The sequence below is a fragment of the Rhagoletis pomonella genome, unplaced genomic scaffold (assembly GCF_013731165.1).
Source record: "Rhagoletis pomonella isolate Grant_MI unplaced genomic scaffold, Rhpom_1.0 Rhpom_scaffold_00008, whole genome shotgun sequence".
In the NCBI taxonomy this organism is placed as follows: domain Eukaryota; kingdom Metazoa; phylum Arthropoda; class Insecta; order Diptera; family Tephritidae; genus Rhagoletis; species Rhagoletis pomonella.
In genome coordinates, this window is record NW_023458562.1 from 18,955,938 (window position 1) to 18,971,401 (window position 15,464).

The 15,464-nt window shown below is 37.2% G+C and overlaps 1 protein-coding gene across 3 annotated transcripts in view; it reads left to right on the forward strand.

Annotated features, from left to right (window-relative positions):
- Positions 1-15,464, forward strand: part of LOC118744298 — a 70,963-nt gene that overhangs the window by 25,528 nt on the left and 29,971 nt on the right. Inside the window, exon 1 of one of the 3 annotated variants that reach the window (XM_036477210.1) lies at positions 10,987-11,498. The exons of the other annotated variants lie outside the window; for them this stretch is intronic. Coding sequence (XP_036333103.1) covers positions 11,305-11,498 — 194 coding nt within the window. The 5' untranslated portion in view covers positions 10,987-11,304. Of the gene's footprint in view, positions 1-10,986; positions 11,499-15,464 lie in introns of those variants that run through there. 3 annotated transcript variants of the gene reach the window in all.

Genomic DNA, 15,464 nt, shown 5'->3' on the forward strand with positions numbered 1-15,464 from the left:
GTATCCATTATTTTTCAGGCATTCAGCACTTTATTCAGCTACAAGTTTTCTATGTCGACGAGAGCGCTGGAAGCCATAACGCCTAACGTACTTATTGTGGAGTTCTACTCTTATTTCTGGTGAGCTCATTGGCATGAATTTCGCAGGCCATGCATTCGAAAGTAAAGTGATCTTATCTAAAAACTTTTAGCTGAATTGCAATACTTCACTCATAACGCTGAATTCATTCGGAAACTGCCGTTTATTTGTTGCACTTTCACTCAACAACACACAGTTTTACCTAATTCAAATATAGAATGCGCGCTGAATTGCGCTGAATTACATAATTCTTAATGATTAATTATTTGTCACACCCAGAAAATGTTAATTGCTGTTTCAAATTAGCGCTGAATTCATGTTTTTCAGAAATCTTTATAAAAGTGAAAACAATATTTCATACAGCATTCTATTAATTTTTTCCCTTGATTGACGCCTTTAGTCAGCTAATAAAGTAGCTAAACATGTGTTAGCTTGAGTACACGAAAAATCCATTACTCTAACAAACATAAAGTGACTTTCTAAGTTACCGAAATATTGTTGCATTTGTTTTTGTAGCCCTTAAGTGCATGCTAATCATTTATTAACCCACATTCAAGTGTGTATTCACTTATAAACACAGAGAGCTATTGATTTAACATGCCGAGTATAAAGTGTATATTCACTGTTTACTAATAAATTACAAATATGCCGAGAAGCTAAAGTAAAAAGAAGAAGAAAAATAATAACCGTGGGCCGCAGATATCGTCGCTACTATGTCAAACTATCGAATGTGAAAATCAGTACTTTTCAGGAGAGCAAAGAAACTGTTGTAAAAAATGTTGTGGTCATTAGGAAAAAGTGTGGAGATCGACACTTTCTTAAAGCCAGTAAGTACCCTCTGCTTCTAAGAAGACTAGAAATTCGACGATTTGCCAACTAGCGTATCATTCTAAACGCAAGCGTAAGGTATCGTAAATTAAAAAACAATTTTGCACATTCAATAGTTAGACATGGTATCGACAATATGTTCAAACATATCGATAACTTAAGCAGGCATGCCTATCCTCTCTTCTCCGAGATAAGTTTCGAATGTAATTTTGTCGTTTATTGAAATATGAAGTTCTAGTGCGGCTCAGTGTATTACACCAGCGTACTTGTAATCTTGTTATCTTGTTAGCCAGAGGTTCCCAAACTTTTTTTCGTAGACCTCTTTTCAAATTTTACTTGTTTCGCTGCTACATTTCTACCATATTCCCAAAACTCGTCAAAAAATTTGAAGTTTGGATCTAACGATGGACGGAAGCTTTTTACGCCAAACTTTAATTCAGAAACTGACAATATAGAAAAGAACTAATCCAGACAAATATATGAGAAACAACTAAGCATGGACCGCATCAAAGTAGAGTATAAATAAAATTATTATTTAAAGAGTTTATCAACGATTAAAACTTGTGAGTAATGAAAGCTGGATGCGCAGAAAATACACAAAAGGAAAACATTATTTTTTTAAGTCCCAATATGACAATTTTTCGCCGAAATACGGCCTTTCAAAAATTACGTAAAAATTTGACATTGTGTTTGCTCCCTTAAATTTTTAGACTAGTGTATTTATCTGCCTAAATTGATAAGGAAACCTAAGCCAAAATTTTGGTTCTATTTATCGTAACTATTGAAACAAAATACATTTTCGTGGATCCCCACATACAACTTGTGAATCCCCATGTCTTTTTCACGCCAATGTAGACGCCCGTCGAGTCTCCCGTGGAAACCTGCAAGCAATGATTTCGTCGCCCGCTTAATTTACTGCGGACGTGTTTTTTCATATTTTCTGTTTTAGTTTAGCGTAAGCAGAGGTGAAGGCGAGGCAGTGAGTTTTAATTATGAAATATATGAAAACTGTTGCACACTTGACAGTTGCTAATCATTCAATTTGAAGTGTGCACGAATTACCAAGTAAATAAAGGGTTAAAACACCGGTACTGGCGGGTAGGGGGCCTGCGTGAAATTGTCAACGAGCTGCGTGCATTGCATTTTAATAGAAATCATTGCTATGACGGCATACTAAAGAAGGCCCTTAACATTCAAGTGAGCGCTCGCTTAATGTTTTTTTTTTATATTTTAAATGAATCTGCTCATTATCTAAGCGCCGTTTTTTACAGAAGATGCCCTTGCTTGTTTATGTTGCGGTATTTTTTTTCAACAATTCCAAGAAGTTTCTTTTTTTTTAACTAAATACGTTCTTAAGATCTAAAAATTATTCATTAAGTTGTATTAAACAACATTTTCGTTTCATTCGCACGCTTCGCTCGGCTTTTAAGTAAGCAGCCGCAACTCGAAGCGCAATAAATTAACGCTTTAAATGAATTAACCAAATAGTTTTAATGTGCAATATTTCAAGCATCCACTGATTTAATGGCGTGCGGAATCCGATTTCAAGCGCTAAAATGTTGCTGCTAACGCATTGAATTCGTCTGTTATATGATTATGTATGCATATGTATGCATATGTATGCATTAGGGTGCCTCAGCAAAAAAAAAAAAATTGTGTGAATGGGCTTATTCATAAAATAAAAAATTACTTTAAAAAGCTTTATAAAGTTACATTTTCGTATGAATTTTCGATTTTTAAGGCACTTAAAGCCTTCGCCAAAATATTTCGGTGAGCTAGAACGATTTAAAAATATTATCAAAAATGTCATTATTTTGATTCAGTTGATACAATTTTTAAAAAAATTGTATGCAGACCTTTCAAGCTTAAACTCTTCCAAGAACTGAAATAATATTTTGGAAAAAAATATTTTTAAAAACTAATTTTATTAAAAAAACTCGGTCGTATTTTCAAATAGGCCCAGCACACTTAAATCTTGAAATTTTTCATAAATATTTTGGCGATAGTCTTAGAATATAGTAAATTTTATGACTCCGCTGAAAAACCTGTACCGATTTGTTTTTTTTTTGAGAGTGATGCACCCTAATATACACATGTATGTACTATTTAGTTGTGTACCAAAAATTTTAGGGAAAAATCTTGCTCGGATATAAATAAATAAGTGATTTAGTTAAAATTCAGCGTATAACCGAGCATTTTTTCTTGGCCGCTCTAAAACCTGTTGATTTCCATTTTTGCGTTTATTTTGGATTTAAAATTCTAGGTCGTTGTTTCTGAGTTCATTAGCAATAACTGAGATTATTATTTTTTAATAAATAATTTATTCAAAGGAAGCATAGTTATTATTAGATATGATTTTATTGTTCAAAAATGCTACAATATATTTTCGAATTGACACATTTCAATTAAATGTTGCGCTCTTTTAAAGCCGACAGTTGACCATGCTAGATATGTAGAAGTGTTAGGGTTCTAGACTAAGAGGCCAAATGAGTGCAGGTTAGGTTAAACAGTCCGCTATCAAAAAATTGTATCGGTGGCCATGAGACCCAATTTTACGTGCTGGGGAACAAAAACTTCACCAGGGCTCTGCCTACCTGTCTTTAAAATATTACATATGTCCAGGTCCACTAAGTCTCAAGCGGATTCCTCGAGGAGCAAGACACTCGCACAGGAATTGTTGCGTGGATTCTGCTTGTTTTTTTTTATATTCCACAGCCTCCACAGGAATCGGTGCGTGGGTTCTGAACCGGGATCCCGGTACTACCTCCATGTTTTTCGTTCCTAGAGCCATGCGGAAAGTTAAAGCGATACTCTGGTTCGCTGCGATCGATTCCTTGCACTCTTGTCTACTTCCTCATTTCTTGGAAAACAGCTATTTCCGGCGCTAAGTGTAGATTGAAGATGTGCTGCTGAAAATTTTGTAGCCGTTAGTTTTGTAAAAGAAGTGCCAAGATTTCAAGCTTTGTCCACTGTAGTACATTCTTTTTACCAGCTCGACTCTGTCGAAGATTCAAGCGTAGAACTTTTCCGTCAGCCGCAGTCTATAAGGTTTCCTAATTCTACTGCGCTTTCATATCAGAGCATTTCAAGTATATATATTTCAAGCGTAAGTCCTTTAAAATTTCTCGTCTCCAGCATCACTATTTTTGACTAATGCGAGATCCGAAACTAAACTAACTGCCTATCGCCCTAACTACTGCCCCTAAAAATATGTTGCAAAAAATGTAGTACGCGAGGATGTTATGATAGTAGTCACATCATCATCTCGAGGAAATATAACTATAAGTCGGACCATAATTTCCTGATTTCAACATAGTATCTCGGCTCCAGCGTTATCTAGCGTTTCTGTCGTTAATGCTACCGATATTTTTTCATTAATAAATTTATCGATGTCCTTTTCAATGTGTCTATCATGAAATTCATTGTAATTTTTCACAATCGTTTCACCTGCCGCGTATCATTGTCAGCTCATCTCTGGTTTTATAATTTTTAAAACGAATTTTGTTATGGGTGGTCTATTTTTGGCATAAATACATACAATTCTTTAATTTGTTTTGTTTGTAAATTTGTAACATTAATAAGAAATCGATGCGCGCTTCTTTAAATTTTATTATCAAACTTTAATTAAAAAAAAAGAGTTGCTGATAACTGGAAGCTGATAGCGTAAGCCACAATCGGTTTAACCAGAAATTTTTAAAACAAACATGAAAAAATAGAGAAAAATTTACAGCTCAGTAAAGGAGGACAACATCGTTTTAATTACGATTGAACTTCTCGAACTTGGCGAGCGCTGTGATTAAAATGCGATAGTACGAGATTTAGAAGCTGAATACATACATATATGTAGTATGTAAGTAGGTAACTAATTAAAAGAAATTTGTTAGTTTTTATGAGCGCTCCGAAAAGGTTTTTATTAGAAAACTTGTTTAGGTTAAAGGTGGACTATAAAATTTCGTTTTCCTCTAAAAAATATACTAACATGTAGGTAGTGGATATTTATAAAAAAACACACCTTTCCGCCAACTTCTTCCGGTCAACTGACATCAATTCTCACACTCATGCCGAAAGACGCTGTCAACTGTCAACCTGCCAACTGACAAATGTCAATGCTAACGGAAGCAAGCTAAACGGCCTCCCAGCGCACATCTTCGCTTCACTGATTGAAATTTCTGACACCTTCGCGGTGAATGTGAGCTTTTTATGTTGGCAATTTTTCATATATTTGTACTATGGGTTTATTTTTATGCTCTAATTTCCAGCGTTTTAATTTTCTCCTTTTTTCAGTGCGCTCTGCAGTGCTCTGTATGCTATCTTATCGCGCTGACATACTTCGAGTACTCACAAATGCAATTAATTTCACATGTGTATTTCATTTGAGAAACTAAAATCTCTCAAATCAAATATCAAATTGCACCACTGTGCCCGCCCAGCTTCAAACACGCATCGCTCGTAAAAAGTGACAGCTAAAATGAAACTGTGTTGCGCTTCTATGTATGCAGAGTGGAGTGCGCTGTGAGGTGGCAAGCGTATTTATAGACACTTGGTAGTATATTTGTCTTTTATTATTGTTGTTCTTGGGTACTTTAACAAGCTGAATGAAATCAAAATTATTCTCGGAGGTGTTGTTAAATTCCTTTTGTGTATTAAATGTAGTCATACATACATACATATGTTGTTTTTGTTGTTACAAATGTGTGCATGAATGTATGTGATTGTATTTGTGCTTTTTTGGTTTATCTTTTGTTTTAATAATGTTCGAAAAATTTTTGACTTAAAAAAACTATAAACGCGTAGATTGTTTTGGGGTTAAATGTTGACGATGACGACATACATACATACATAAGTACATGATAATGACTTTGGAAGTTAGTGATTTTACTTGTTTTTGGTGGTATTGTTCTTTTGTTGCATGACATACATTTGAATTCGAGTGTTTTTGAATGATCGCTTCTTAATGGGTTACGTGACAGGAAGAGTACCCGAATCAGCGTTGTACCACTTGAGGTGGTTGTAGAGATTAGAGATGGGCACGGGACTAAATATTTAATCCCGATCCCGCCCATCCCGAAATTCGATTTTTAAGTCCCGCACCCGCCCATCCCGACGTTTTTCAGAATTGTATCACGGGTCGCGTGGGTCCCGATATCTACCTCTAAAGCAGGCTACAAACGGACAACAAATTTAAACGATCGGTTGAGATTTCAACGTGTGTGGCGTGGTTTGCAAACCGATCGAAGGTTGACAAAAATGTGCATGTCTTTCAAATTAATTTTAAATAATAAAAATAATAATGAAAGATCTGGCACCTACCGATTATTTTGTTTTGCTTTGCTGTTCGTTTTCGTCTCAATAAAACAGCAAAAGTACATATTTCAAACATCGTTTTAAGGAAGATTTTGTGAATTTGCGGGGGTTACGGTTTTACCGCGAGTGTCGGTAAAGAATTTTGGTCCCGTCCCGCCCGAAATATTTTTACAGATCTTCCCGATACCGCCCATCGCGGCCATCTCTAGTAGAGATCTCTGTATACATGTGTGCTTATGAGTATGTATGTACATATGTATTTGAGAAATAATATTTGTGCAGTTTAAACTGTATAATTTGAAGCTAGGTCGGCTCTTTCGTGGTGAAGATATCTGGAAAAACATTCAAAAGCTTAGACAAATTTTGAACATATTTCGGTTTGTTAGGCTAGGATAGGAGGCGTGTCCACAAGTAGGCAAGGGAGTACAGTTTAAGGTATCAATCACTCTAAAACCTTACAATAAATACAATTATTCTAAAACTGCAGAATGCCCACTGTCAACGCATAGCTTATGTTGACGGCATTGCATTCACCGCATTGGGTAAGCATCTCCTAGAACTAAGTGAACGTCTACAGAACGCCCTCTGCCTCGTACAAAGCTGATCTAGGGAGTAGGGCTCACTTTCTCTGCCGAGGTTATATCACTAAAAAACGACGCGTAAAAATTGACAAAAAAATACGCTTAAAAAACTTCGGCGAAGAGAGACGCGTAAACGTATATTTATACCTGGCCAAGGACTGTTACTTCATTATTTCCATGGGGCTTTATACAAGTCCACATGTAGGAAGAAACTGGATAATTTGCAGCAAGCTGCCTATATATTTATCACGGAAACCTTACTCTCCACCTTCAGTGTGACTCTAGACGTTTTACTAGACTTTAATCTTGTTGATCTTTACCAGATTGAACGCAGACTATTCTACTAAATATACATAAACATGAACTGGATTAGAACTGTTCACTATTCAGTTCTGAAAAAAGATTTTCTGTTTGAGGCTGTTGTAAAAACCGTGCAAAGTTGGATCTAGCATTTTCCACTCACAGCTAAACGAAGAGGCTGGTAGTGAAATCTACTCGTAAGAGCTCTCTCTGAACCTCAGCGTACATCTACCTGACCACTTTAGTATCTCTGAGGCTGAATTAAAAGTTATAAAGGAAGCCGCCCTCTTCACAGTCTAAATCTGAATATTTATTCCGACATCTAAGCTGCGATTAGATCCCAACAATGTAACAGTACCTCCTGAAAGGTCTCAGTTGGATGTAGAAGGACTTGTTAGGTTACTAAGCAGATCCGGTCAATGATACACAAGAAGAGTGAATACCTTATTCCTGATTGATCATCCAATTAATAGTGTACGCGGTAAGAGGATGGGCCTGCCCGCAAACGATTTATGTTCTAGCTATAGGGACGAGGAAGAGACAGCGAGTGAAGATAACTTTTTTTGCCACTGCCTCGGCCTACGCTCAACGAAGGAATAGAATAAGAGCCCGCTCAAGGAGAGTTAGAATAGTCTTAAATAACCCAGGTCTGCTTCGTTTCTGATTGTGTAGATTGTCAAGTACCGTAACCATTTGGTTCACATCTACTTGGGCGGAAATTGGCCACCTTTTACGACTATGATGTCTTACTTCTGGTATATTCTAATTTTTGGCATAGCAGTGTTGTACGGTTGCTAAGATGCCGTTACTGTATTGTAATCCTAGTAATACAGTTACACTGCTTTACTCTTCTACCATTTAACTGCCGCACTAAGCATACCCAACAAATTTTTATATTTAATAGAGTTTTTTCTATGCTCGATGCTGTAATGTCAAATAGATTTATTTTCAGTTTTGGTGGATGCTTAAACACTGCGAAGCTGGCAGTTTCTTAAAAATTCGGCCCTTCGCAATAGCATTTACATTTTTCCCGTAAAGTTGTCGTGTAAACACTGTACTTGTAAATGACAATTTAATTTTAACACCTTTTGGTATTTGTAAAAAATTGCTTTGACTGTGTTCTTTTTTTGAAGCTCACACTTAACGTAACTAAGCCCTCTGCGTCTTCAATGGCTGTGAAAACAAAAATTCAGCGTTAAAAAGTAAATACGCCACGGCAAATACAAGTGCTACAACAATAACAAAAAATGTAAATAAATAATGTACAAGCAATTTAAAAAAAAGATTGAAAGTGAAGTACTCTGTTGCTTCTATAGGTGATGTTTCGATGCAAAAAGTGTGTAAAGGGTGAAGCAATTATTGTTTTCAGACAAGTGGTACTACAGGCTTTGGCAAACTTAGTCACGGAGCGATACTCAGTTGAACAACGCGTAATAGCTCAGTTAGGCATACTTTGCACTGCACTGCATAGCATGTCATTTTAACGTAGAAATCAAAAAACAACAGACTTCCACATATGTAAGGCTGTGCGTTGGGCAACCGCTTACACGCAAAGCTCATTTAACAGATTCCTTATGTGACAACTCTCATGCAATGCCAAGTATGCATAACTGAGCCATAAAACTAATCCAAACGTTTTATGAAAATGATAGTTCCTGCACGAAGTGTATTTCGCGCTTATCCTCATGAGTGATGAGGCACGTTTTCAACTTAACAGATATGTTAGCAAGTAAAATTGCCGCATTTGGGGTACCGAAAATCCCGGGATACCGGTTTTGGGGCTGGCGAAATCATCGGACCGTACTCCTTCGAAAATAATACCGGTAACGGTAGTATGGTAAATGGTGAACGTCGTCGTGACATGATATAAATAAACTTTGTATAGCCTGAATTAGATGGCATGGACTTGGAAAATATGTGGTTTCAACAGGACGGTGCTACTTGCCGCACAACGCATGAAACTTATTGCGAACATCTGCGGTCTTATTGAATCACCCTATGGATATATGTATGTACATATGCCTACATGTATGTACTTATATGTATGCATGTGTGTATATCATTGTTGATTTGTCTCGCACGCTTATCGGTTAACTGTCGGGTTAAAACTATACCAAAGCTCACAACTCAACTAACAAAAAACGCCAAGAACAAATACTCGGCACTTTGAGCGTTTTATAAACACATAAATATTCATACAAATATATGTACTACGAATGCTCATAAATATATTTAAAAAAAAGTAACTCAAGTTAGTAAACGCCTGGGAGTTGACGTTGTCGCCGCAGTTGAGTTTTGCAACCATTTATTTGTTTTTGTTTAATTTCCGTCGCTCTTTGCTTTTCAAATAATAGGCACAAAGTTTAATGTTTATAATTTTTATTTATATGTGTTTTTTTTTGTTGGTTGCCAGCATCGTGTAAAATGAGCTTCGCTCAAGCGATTGCCTACGTTGTGAAACTGGTTTTGGTAAAAAAGATCGACGCTGCCGCCTTGGCTGGAGCTAATAATTCTCAGCTCAGCTGTTCGTTCAGTTGAGTTTGCTTCCTACTTGTCTCGAGACGCCTGCTTATAAAGCAGAAAACATTATTAATTAACGTATCGCGTTTACATTTATGAGTGTACCAGCGCTTACATATACAAACACACATTCGAAGGTATATCCGTTTACCACATGGCTTTGTTGCTTCGCGCTCAGCGCCCGCAACGCTTTTGGTTTCAACTTTTTCTAAACGCTTTTTTTCCGCTGACTTGGCTGTCTGCTGTCGATTGCTGCTAGACGCTTTACCTACAGGCTGCTGGGCTTACAAACCTCCTAACCAATTCATACGCAGTCAGTTCGGTGGCAGCAGTGATTTCTTGTGGTTCAACGCAAATTCATTTTTCTACCGCAGCGCGGCGTCAAACGAGCGCAGGACAAAAACATCAAAGCGCCTGAATAAACGGGGAAATATAAATAAAAAGGCAGGAAATAAAAAGTGAAAAAAGGCACAACGCGCATCATGAAAGATGAGAAATGCTGCGCAAAGTGATGCATGACTCCTTGGTGTAGCAGGCAGCAACAGTGGTGACGCTGATGGTGGTGGTGGCGATCTTTTAGGTAGGCGATCACTCAGCCAGCCAGTGAAGTCGCGTCATTCAGACACTAGTCGCGCATTGAGTGGCGGTTAGTCAGCCGCATAAGTTGATCTTTTGGGGCTTTTATGTGCTGCGTGTGTGGTTGATGCCGCCGGCGAGCGCGCGGACCATCGAACACATTTCAGTGTGATTTGAAAGCATTTGGCGTGCGGTTGGCTGTCGCGCATTGTAAAGGTGATCGATCCAACGAACGATCGTTCGATAGTGGTGACAGTGCATGTGATACTAAAAGCCTTTATCTACTTACGTATGTGATGTATTTGAAAAGCAGTGCGCGCGTCATTGTAGTGCTGATTGTAGATAGCAGATTTTTTGGAAAAAAATGAAAAACTTTCGTTATAATGAATATAGTGCGAAATGAGTATAATTGAAACCCTTTAGCGTGTGGAACTCGCGCAAGGTTCGCTAAAAGACGCCTAGGTATGCTAATACCGCGTGGTACTTCCGCTGTAAAAATGCAGTAAATGCTCGCTAAATGAGTCTGAAGTGCAAACAGAGTGGCAAAAGGTTGAAATAAATTGGCCAAAGGTTGAGAGCACGAAAGTAAGATGAAAAGAAAAAAACTATAAGTTGTGTAGTGATCAACCCCTAGCTAAAGATGATTCTCATTTTGCATGAAAAAAAAATTTAAAGCAAAATTAAAAGAAAAATTTTCTTTAAAATTTGCATCAAAAGAAAAAAAAGCTTAGCTATAAATAAATGATTTATATCTCATTTTTACAATCCAGTATCAGTGGCCGACTAACAGTGGTTATCAGCCAGTTGTGGTATTTTCATTTCCTTTCGACTCGAAGTAAAGCTAATTAAATTTATTGTTCAATAAGCAGCGTGCGCTCACCTATTTGCTAAAAACAAACAAAAAATAATCATTAAAACCAACACAATAAATATGACAAACTCTGCGCTTTTGTGTGTGCAAGCGCTGGCGCCTAATTAAATTTTCACAGCAAGGAAAGCAAAACATTTGTAAGAAATATACTACACCACAGGCACTCACATAAACGTAATACAAAATCACCGTGGCGAATTTCTGCAATCACCTGTTCGTTTTGTTTTTATCAAATTGGCTGCAACAATGAGTGTCAGCAGCGCGAATCAATTAAATAAGGCCAGCCATGTGTCACAAGTGATTTTATCGCCAGCGTCTGCGACGTCATCGGCGGTGGCGGTAGCGGCTCCCCGTAAACCAGCAGAGTGGGAGCAGAATTTCGAGGCGAAAATAAAAGATTTATCGCTCAGCGAACAGGAGGCCGTACGCCGATTCTGGAGGTATGAATTCACTGGTTTAGTGGGGGACAATAAAGGTCTAATTGGCTCAGACTGAGGTGTTTATTAAGAAAGTGAAAGGGTGCGTGCACGTGGAATTAAATTAACACAAATTGCGCGAGCGTACGAAAATTGTTATTGAAAAATATTTCGACAGTGATGAATGTCAAGCTACCGGGTTAATAGATTTAAGAGGATTTTCTTGTAAGCGGATTTAAGCCCTGGAGACAAATGAGCAATATGCACATATCTATAATCTTTTCTTCTTTTCTTGAAGGGGGCTTAACAGTTCATATTTCTTCATTGCTTTGCTCTTGTTTTTCAATATCTTAAGAGCTTTAGTAGCAATCTGCAGGTTTGTTTAATCCCCAAAACAGTTCTGCTGTCAAAACAATAAATAAATAACACTTTCAAGAAACCATAAATAATCATAATGGAATATCGAAATTAAAAGCATTGTTTACAGTTCAAAATAAGAAAAACAAGTCCAATGGTGTCAAATCGCAAAAACTCGGCGATGTTTTGACCTCGTTGTTCCGCTAGATAATGCGTCCTGGCAGCTTCGCTCGCAATAGGGCCAGCTATTGTATCATGCGCTGCGCGGCAAGTGGCACCGTTCTGTTGAAGCCACAAATCGTCCATGTCTATGTTATCTAATTCAGGCCATGTTGGTGATCATGTCACGATAACGTTCACCGTGCCATTGTTACCCTTATCATTTTCGAAAAAGTGCTGTCCGAGGAAACCGCCAGCCTAAAAACCACACCAAACAGTTACTCGTTGTGGCTGCAGACTTTTCTCTTGAATGACATGTGGATTTTCAGTACCCCCAACGAGGCAGTGTTGCATCAAATTATCTGCTCAGCAGAAAATGTGCCTCATCGCTTGTGATGATGAGCGCGAAATCCATTTCTTTTAGAACGACAATTTTCATAAAACGTTTGGATCACATTGACGCATTGTTCAACTGAGTATCGTTCCATGACTAAGTTTGCCAAAGCCTGTAGTACGAATTGTCTGAAATAAGAAAAGAAAGAAAATTGACATATCACAAATAATTTCTGTCAAAGATCTGTCCCACCCTTGATAACCCTATAATTGGTTCATATAGCAGCATTAACACTCTTGTGTATTGGACAGTGCACATTCACATTCGTCCGATCATATTCCACTTAACAGTTGATGCGTGCACCCTACAAATACCTCTTTACCGTTTTTGAATAGCTCTGTTGGCAGGTCGTCAGCCCCAGCAACTTTGTTGTTTTTCAATCGCGAAACTGCTATTCATACCATCTTATCTATTGACTTCAATGCCATTGAGCACAGTGTAGAAGCGATTTCTGCTTAAAGTAATTTATAATTCAATATATTCAGGATATCGGTTACTAGGCCGCGGTATTTTTTCTTATATGAATTTTCTCTGCCTCTGCAACCTTTTGTAAGTAACTTCTTTGCACTCACGCATTTCGGCATCTCTATTTTTATTATGAAAAATACTTCGCGCTTCTCTCTTTAGATCTCTATTTGGATCCACATACATCGCGTCGCTTCCGATCGCAGCTTCCTCTGTAGACGAAACCTTTTTCCTCTGCAGCGTTGTGACATTCACTCAAATCCAACAACTTCATGTGCTGCGGTGCGAAGGGCATGTGGTCAGACTGCTTGAAGATATCGCTTTTGCTGAAGAGTACTATTAGAGAGCTGTGTGTGTGAGCTCTCTTTAAACATATCTTTTGACCTTAACTCAACATTTTCTTCCATTGGGTCGTGTATTCAGATAAATAAGCGAAATGGTAAAGAACCTCGCTTTGATGCGCACTGTGGCGAGGCCTTAGCTAACCGGGGAACGACGAGCTGTCTCTCACACCATAAATCCAACACCGGCGACTCAGGGTTCCTCGTTATTTCTTTCTTGCCCCAGACATTGCAATTTTTGTCATCAAAAGAAAAGGATCTCACCCGAGGAATTTTGTTCTGTTTCATTGGAAATTTGTTTGACATAGCGGGTCCCAAACTTAGCGCACAGCCAGAACCTTCAGTGTATTTTATTGTTGTAAAATTAATAAAAGCTAACCTGATAAGAAAGAAAACGTCAGTTAGTGTGATCTGATACCCGGATTTCTCTCATCTGTCTCTTTTTTCTGTATATACATATGACTTTTCTCCTAAAAATTTCAAGCTGCATTATTTTATTATTTGAACGCTGATCTCTTGAAGTCATTTTAATTCTTTAAAAGAATTTTGGTTCTATGTGAAAATATTTTTAGAGGGTGTTCTGGTTTGTAACAAAAATATCTAAAAATTAAAAATTAATTACGGCGCGTTCACTTACTAACCACATATGTAAGTATCCACAACCCGTGCATGAAAAATGATTTCCAGACAATCAAAACTAATTATGCAACACTTCACGGGAAAACAAATAGCCGAGCACTTAAAAGGGCGGAAAGCGATTTTTCACTTTTACAGTGAAAAATGCGAGACGGTTGTTAAGAGCGTGATTTTTTTTGAATGTAAATAACTATGTACATATGTATGCGAATATAAACAAATAAAAACGAAGATAATAATAAACAGTAAAAGTAATATGACAAATTGAAAGGGTGCACCTCGACACATTTGAGACAAAAGCGAGTGAGGGAAACTTTACTTAGCTGACTCGTGATTGTTTTTGGTTGAAACATATTCTGCTATGTTAAATGTTAATTAAATCAAGTTTGCTTAACTGCGGTCGACCTCTTGAACCATAGCTGACATTTTTTTCTAGTGTCGGGTTCAACAATTAAGGTTAAATATTATATATGTAAAAATTTTGTCGAGTGTACTTTGTATGGAAGAAAATGCATGACACCGTTAACATATTTTTTTTTCAAAACACGCTTTTTATTGTACTAAAATTGCATGGGCTACAATACTGCATACCCGAAATTTTTCTAAAAATATTATTAACTCATGCACTGCAGGTCATTAGGATAGAACACCCCTTTGTTTATATATATTTTAAATTCGTTTACAATTTGCAAATCGGATTTACACGTAGAATATGCTATTATTAAACAAGCAAAAGGAAAACTGTACATACTGAGGATCAAACGCGTGTGTTATTCAAAAAGTGTATATTTTTAGCCGACTTCAAAAAAGGAGAAGATTATCAATTCATTGTTTTATTTTTCTTTATGTATGTATGTTACCGCATAACTTTGGACCACTTTAACCGATTTCTATAATTCATTCTCCGAAGGAAAGGCGGCACCTCCGAGGTGGTCCCATACTAATGTGGTTTTGATCCGATCATTCGATCATGAAGAAATTAACATTACTCTTAAATTTGTATATGAGAATTAAAGTCGGTATTGGTTTTTGCTTAAAAATGGCTTGTTTATTTTATTTTTAGAATTATGTGATTAAATGGCTTTTAAATCATATAAAATTATATTCAATAGCTTCACAACCTCCACTTGTTCTCATTTCTTTTGCAGTACTTTCCTCGAAACAAATTTATGCGCTCTTCTGAGGGAGCAACAAAGTATCTAGCCTGAGGCAGCATATAAATTTTTAATAAATAGGTATTTTTACTTTTCATGCCACCTTCGACAGTCATAAATCAGCACGTCTATAAATTATGTTATTTTCATAATATTTTCCGCGCCAAGTACATATGTATGTAGCTGCTTAAACCCAAAAGCAAAAATCCATAGAGCCACTGCGCCAACACAGAAAAAAAGCTGAGTGCAGCAGCCGTAACAGCGGTGCTGGGCGCCTGTTCTGCTTAATTTAATGACAGCAAACATTCAACAAAATATGTGGCGGTGCAGCTACTTTGTAAAATGCATACAAACTTACTTACATGCATATAAACACGCTTTCATGCGAGTGAATAAATAGAGTGCATGCTGAAGAAAGCCCTTTTCCATAGCTCCATTATAGTTCCATCTGCTGGTTCTTTTTTGCTCGCCACAATAATAAGTT